Source organism: Aedes albopictus, chromosome 3, assembly GCF_035046485.1.
Source record: "Aedes albopictus strain Foshan chromosome 3, AalbF5, whole genome shotgun sequence".
Lineage (NCBI taxonomy): Eukaryota > Metazoa > Arthropoda > Insecta > Diptera > Culicidae > Aedes > Aedes albopictus.
The window spans coordinates 273,655,899-273,663,389 of NC_085138.1; the positions used below are offsets into that span (position 1 = coordinate 273,655,899).

The 7,491-nt window shown below is 44.1% G+C and overlaps 1 protein-coding gene across 1 annotated transcript; it reads right to left on the reverse strand.

Annotated features, from left to right (window-relative positions):
* Nucleotides 1–483: 483 nt before the first annotated feature.
* LOC134290742 (uncharacterized) lies at nucleotides 484–1,146 on the reverse strand. The gene has a single exon (XM_062857934.1). It carries the CDS (start codon nucleotides 1,144–1,146, stop codon nucleotides 484–486), a length of 663 nt encoding a protein of 220 aa, XP_062713918.1.
* Nucleotides 1,147–7,491: the final 6,345 nt, after the last annotated feature.

Below are 7,491 nucleotides of genomic sequence, written 5' to 3' on the forward strand. Positions count from 1 at the left end.
CAAGGCACGCACACGATGAACTGTGCCATTTCTGGACGTCAAGTTCACCATTGCTGTCATCAGGAATACATGCTTGGTTGATGGAGAATCTCTGCTAGAACTCGACGACCTTACAGGATGCTGAATCGTTACCCCAGTACCGGGGTTGGCTTCTGCAAGTTTCTGGGTACCAGCGTGCCCAAGCAACACACATGTTATATATGAGTTACGACACCGCAAGTTTTGGTTGTATAGATGTTACTTTTACTTAATTCTGACATTGTGTTGGAATAACGTCAAATAAACTTCTATACAACCAAAACTTGCGCTGTCGTTACTAATATATAACATGTGTGTTGCTTGGGTGATTAACTGGAGTCCTCTTACGCTCAAAATGTAGTAGCGTGTGATGTCTTTTTGAGCACTGCAGGCACGATTTACTACTGGAACAAGCTGAGCTTCGGTGGCCCTTTCTCAAACAAATAAAGCATGCATTTAGCTCCTTCACTGTCGTATGGCGCTGACGGACAGCTTCTGGAACACGTAACACTTGAAATTTTGATGCTGTCCGGCACAGAAGTCGCACACATACGTCGGCACTACTAACGCTGCATGCGAAGTCTTGGAAGGCACGAGCTTGGATGTAGGCGGCTTCCGGTTGGAGACCTTGGGACTCGGGGATACGATGGATGCACTATTCTCGCATCTCTCCAGAATGACGCATCGTTGTTTTAGAAATTCGATGGTCTGTTCGTAGTCTGGAAGCTCCTTCTGGTCCATTGAAGCTTCCCACAGCTCACGGGTCTGACCATCCAACGCATGACTCAACACGGTCACCACGATCAGCTCTGACATCCCTGAAAGTGGTTGACCGAGCTTGATGAGGTTCTCCACATGGCGAGTGCACTCTTCGATGAGACTCCGGAGTTCCTTCGACGAGCTCCTTGTCATCTGTTTTAGGTTTAACAGGCCCAGGATGTGAGATTCCAAGATAAGCCGCTTGTTGCCAAATCTCTCCTCTAGGATGTCCCATGCGCGCTGGTAATCGTTGTCCTGCAACGTCTCCAGATCGATCACACCAGCGGCATCTCCTTTAAAGGAGTTCTCGAGGTGGTACAACTTCACGGCATCTGAATCTGATGAACGCTGCATCAGATCCTGGAACATGGCTTTGAAGCGGGGCCATGCTTCATAATGACCATCTAAAGTTGGCAATGGAGCACCAAAGGATTGGGACTGAACGATGATCGGTTGCTGGTTAGTGACACAAGGTGGCTGCTGAGTTGGCGGCAAACAGTCAATTTCTCGGTACAACTCTCGAGCAGCACGGATACCTCCTCGTACAGGTACATGAACCGCAGGTAGTGCTCATCTTGCTCATCGCGCTTGTCGGCTGAGGACTGGGCAACAATCTCCTGGTGCAACCTGACATACTCGGCCTTCTCATTTTCAATACTTCGTTGGTACACCTTGACTTGGGCTGGGCTGAGTTCACTCCTGTCCTTTTCGGCCTGCTTGAGGATAGTTAGGATTCTGGTCACATTTCGTTGTGCTGATCCACGGTTGTGGACTAGCGCCCCAAGCTGGGCTTCACACTCGGCAGAATCCGGCACCTTCTTCACCGGTGTCCGTTTGGGTGGCATCCTGATGTAATCCTTCGCGGGTCAGTAACACGGGGATGTGGACAGGAATTTCGTTGCTTTTGTTGCAATGGATGGGAAGTAGCACACGGAATCCGAAGCGGTGGCAGCAACACTCAACACTACGGTGACAAACAAGAAACTTCGCTTCACCGGATACGATCGTCAAAGTCGATGCGTGTGTCGCCACGGATGGAAAAAACACTTGAAGATTCCGAAGCGACGGACACAAAACACTACGCGGCGATGGCGCGCTATTGGCTGGGAACCGACGCGCTTGTCACAACGGGTGGAACACTATCACAGAATGTCCGGAGTGACGGAAGCTAGCACTACGCGACGGCGGACTCACTAGGGATACCACGAAAATCGACGCGCTTGTCGGATCAGATGGAATCGGCACCACACGAATTCCGGAACGACGGATGAAGTCACTACGCGACGACGCGGTTTACACTCGCGGACTGACACGGGTACGGACGTTGTCGAAGCCACGTCCACGCTCTTCACTGCACAGCACGCTGTTGAAGCCACGTGCACGCTTCTACGCACTTGATCACATTTGGATTACAACTGACTTGCGACCGCGAACGGGTCGCATCCCAAAATCCAACGTACCAGAACCACGTGGAAGGTTCTACGCGCGCGTAGAACCCACGCGACGTGTATAGAACAAATCATCATCAGCACGCTACCAGCAGGGCGACGACGACGAGAGTCGATGATGATGATGATGACTACGGCAGCGGCGCTCACGGCTGGTTCTCACGGCACTCACTCTCTCGCTGCTGGTCGCTGCTGTCCCGTCGGCTCGGGTGAGTGCGCGTGCTTCGTAACGATCTTCGATGACGGTTCCGATGCGATGGTTGGTCTTGGTTGCGCATATCAGTATGCTGCTGCCCACGTTGGGAGCGCATTTTCGCAAACACCTGATACTATAGAGAGTACATATTCTCTCATTATACCTTCTCATAATAATTAGCTGATAAAAAGAAAAATCTTTTTTCATCACTGCACTGCACTTAATGAATTCTTAAATCTGACTCCCAGCAGTCCAATTGCCAAGCATGAAAGGAAACCAAAAAGAGCGATTCCTTATGAAACGCTCGTGCAAATGAAGTATCTGGTAACTTTTTAATTGAAATTTAATTGCAAACTGACCGCTCTCTGACTAAGCAACTTTTCGTTTCGTACCTTTGGGCCTTCCACCGGCGATGCCACACCATACCACCGCGAGAGTTGCACCTTGTTGAAAAGAATCCACAGAAGGTGAGAATTATTAGCAACCCCCGCCGCCGTAGGAAACGGTTCGGTCGTTCCGAGAGCAGTGCGAAAAAATGAATGAAAGCTGACTGCTGAAAATTAATTTATTTCAGCTTTTCCATTCGGAAAAAGCTCTCGAAACGATCGTTGTAAGGTGACTGAGGAACACTTTTTTTCCACTTGTCGGTTTCGGTATCGTTGCGTACAAAGAGAAGCACAGAAAAATTAATGATTACACAACTTTTCAATCCAGATGGATGCGGCGTGATGGGTCACGTTTTTCGGGTGGCTGGGCGCGTGTCCCTACTCTTGGTTGGTGGTACCTTTACGGTACGATGTTTACTCAGACATCGAATACCCGTCCACTCAACTTCAAGGATAGCCAAGCCACCCACGAACCGTGATGCACTGATGATGGATGGCGCGAGTTTGCAGCTGGAACGGAAGCAAAAAAAGGAAATGACACTGTTTCCATTTTAATGAAATTTTTATTTAGACAACCTCATTAGAATTTTATGAGCGCCAATCTGTTTTCCTTTAATTACCCACTCCGCGTGGGGTTTGACGAATATAAGCAACAGTTAACTAGCAAGACAAAAATAATGATGACTTTGGTTTGGAAGCCCAAAATGTGAAATGCTTGAAAATAATATACTCATAAACACAAAGTGTTAACTTTCATAACACGATCTATAGATTCCAAGTTCCAATGCGAACGTTGAGCCACAAAGAAGAAGACGAAGCGCTTCAATCCTTTGTTTTTCGTAGGATGAAAATGGGAGCTACAAGCTTAATAAGGGAACCAATACCCTATATGAGTATGAAAAATTCTTGAAATTTTTTTTATCAAAGCTTGTTGCAGTGATTCCATCATGGATTCCTCCAGAGATTCCTTCAAGAATGCATATAGGGATTCCGCCAGACATTTCTTCGAGGATTTGTCCTGGGATATCTTTAGAAATTCCTCCAGTGCGTGATTGTTCCAGTGTTGTTTTGGCGGTTTCCTTCGAGAATTTCTTCAAAGAACCTTTTTGTTATTTCTGAACGTATTTGTTCAGAAATTCCTTCAGGGATTTTTCTATATATCCCTTCCAGAATTCCATTACAGATTGCTCCAATAATTATATGAGGAATTATTCGAAATATTTCAGCAGGAATTCTTTCAGAAATTTTTACTACAGATTATTCAAAAAATGCTTGAAAATTTTGTTCTACAAATTTCATTTTTGCCTTCAATAGTCCGTCTAGAAATTTCTGCAAACATGGATTTCTTTAACGTTGGATTTCTTCAACGAGATTTTTAGCCCTAGGCTAGTTCGTTAGGCGCGTTACTTCCCTTCCTAAGGAAGAACTCACATTTAATGAGTTTGTCGGGAGTGGGATTCGATCTCAGGTCCTCGACGTGATAGGTTCTTAAGGAATTCCTTATGGGATTGCTTCCGGGATTCCTCATGGAGTTTCTTCGGAAATTCCTCTGAGAATTCCTCCTGGGATTCACCCGGGAGTTCCTTCTGTGACTCCATGCACTCTTCATGGGATTCCTTTAGGAATTTCTCCTGGAATTCTTTCAGAAATTCCTCCAGGAACTGTTTAGAAATTCCCTTAGGAATTCCTCTTGGCATTGCTTCCGAGATTCCAAATGGGGTTACTTCAACAATTCGTTCAGCGATTCCTTCAGGGTCTGCTGCAGGGCTTCGTCCAAGAGTTTCTTTATGTATTCCTTTTAGGATTCCTTTAGGATTTCCTCAAGAATTTCAGCGATTCAATACTCCCTCATGGGATTTCTTCAGAAAATCTTTCTGGAATTTTCTCGGAAATTCATCCTTGTATTTCTTCCTGGGATTCATCCAGAAATATCTCAAGGGTTTTCTCCAGAAATTCTTTAAGGAATTGTTCTAGGATTTTTCTATTCTATTCTATTCTATTCTAGTGCTTGCACAGCCAGGGTTGAAAAGCATCCTGGAAATACCGGAATTTCTTCCGATATTTTCTTGTCATCATTAATATTTGTAGCATATCAGCGAGATGACACAAATATTAAAACGGCCAGGCCCACTGTGCAGACTAATGGGTTTGAAGAAAATTCAAAAAAATACGGCAATCAGGTTATCCACTTATGAATAACATGATTGATGCATGTTTTTGAATTTGATAATTGAAGAAACGGGGACAACCGTACCAACCGTTTCATTATTTGGGGAATGAGTTTTGTTCGTTGAATCGGTGGGAGTGGCGTGGCTAAGAAAGTTAATGCACACTCCATATCAGCGCACTTTCCTGGGATGGGACAGTGATATTTACATCGAATGCCCTGGCCCTAATGCCTAAGGCTTAAGCGCCTATACTCGCTCTCTGAAATGAAAAGAAAAAAGAAAAGTACCCCTTACCCCCTTCATTTACAAATTCAAGTTTATAATGCATGAAAACATTAAATAAATACAGGATTCCCAATTTTTACAAAAAAAAATACAAGCGCAATAATATAAACAGGAACGGACTCACCATGAAAAATAGAAAATGCCTTCAGTGTTCCATTTCATTATCTCCCGTTGTACGACGAAGTTCAACGGTTTAGACCGGAATTCCTCTATTATTTCTGCGAATCTGTTGGGAACTTCGCAATAATCCCTTAAAACCAAACTGCTTCCACTGTTGACAAACGCGGCTTCGTTTCAGACGATGGGAGACCAACCAGTTCGACTGCTTCTACGACTACGAGCACCTCAGCATAACATCAGCTCGAAAGCGGAAGTGATTTTTTCCTCCAAACCAAACACCAGCGGGAAGGAGACACGACGAACAATATGAAATCGGGACTAGTCGCGTCATTCCCCAACATCCCCACACAGGAAACGCACCGCAGCGGCACAACTTTTCCCCTTTCCTCTCACACGCGAAATGATGGGCTATGCCACGAAAAATCTGTAGTTTGAGAGAAACTCGCGAAACGTTCAATCCATGTGTTTTTTTTTTTGTTAACTAATTTACTAAACACTAAACACCAAACTTATCGTTTCTAGCCGTACAAGTTTTTCTTTATAAAATAAAATTTTCACTTTTCGCGAAACAAATTGACGCAAACAAATTTTTTGCGTCCGTCAGCTTTCACGGCACACTACGATCTCTAAGGAATTGTTCTAGGATTTTTCTTAGAATTAATTCAGGGACTCGTTTAAACATTCCTACATGGAATCGTCCACGAATTTCTCTAAAAATTCCACCTAGAGATTCTTCTAGAAATTCCTCCAGAGATTCCTCCAGAGTATCCCGATAGAGAGACAAACCTCAAGGAATTTATCTGGAGATTCCACCGGGGATTCCTCCTCGAATTCTTACCGGGGTTCCTCCAGGAATTCCTGCATCTTTAAAATTCCCCAGTGATTTTTCAAGACAAACTCCAGAAATTCCTCGATGGATTTTCTAAGAGATTCCTCGTGGAATTTATTCATGAATTCCTCCAGGAGTCCCTCTGGAGATTTCTAAATGATTTCTCTAGGAATTCCTTCAGAGATTCCTCCAGGTATTCCTCTAAATATTCCACAAGGAATTCCTCAAGAAATTCCTTGAAGAATTCCTCTAGAGATTCTACCAGGAAATCCCACAGGATTCTTTCAGGAATGCCTCCAGGAATTCTTTCAGAGATTCCACCACAAAACTCTCTAGTGATTCATCAAGAAAATTTCCCAGACATTCCTCCAGGGATTTCTCTACATATTCCTTCAGCGATTACTCCAGGAGATTCTCTGGAGATTTCTGAATGAATTTCTCTAGAAATCCCTCCAGGAGTTCTTACAGGCATGTCTCCAGGTGTTTCTCCAGGGGTTCCTCCTGGCATTCCTTCAGGAGTTCCTCTAAGGAATCCTCTAGGTAATGCTCTAGGAATTCCTCCAGAAATTCTTTTAGAAATACCCCCTGGCATTCCTCCAATAGTTCCTCCAGGGATTTTTATAGGGACTCCTCCAGCGATTCAACCAGGCTTTCCTCCAGGATTTCATTCAGGGAATTCTCCAGGAATACCTTCCACAATTCCACCAGGAACTACCCCAGTTCCTTCAGAAATAACTACGGATATTTGTCCAAGAAAAGCCCACTCCCGGAATTTATTCAAGCAATATGACAAGAATTTCTTCAGGGATTCCTGCAAAAACTCCTCCGGAGATTACTCTAGGAATTCCTTCAGGGATATCTTCATGAATTCCATGAATGAAACCAGGAATTTCTCGAGGAAATTCTTCAGGTATTTCTTTCAGAAATTCTTTCAAGAACTTCTATAGTAATTCCTTCAGGATTTTTCCAGGGATTCCTTCAAGAATTTATCCAGGAGTTTCTCCTCCATTGATTCCTCCAGAGATTTCTCCAGGAATTATTTTACGGATTCCTCCAGAAATTCCAGCAGGTATTCCTTCAGGAATTCGTCCAGGAATTTACCAGGAATTTCTTCAGGAATTCCTTTGAAAATTGTCACAGAGATTCCTACAGGAATTCTTTCGATGATTTCTCCAGTAATTCATCCAGAAAACCTCAAAAAAAATCCTCCTGAAATTCCTTCAGAAATTCTTATGAGAATCCCTCTAGGAACATCTACATAAATTTCTCAAGGGATTCCTCC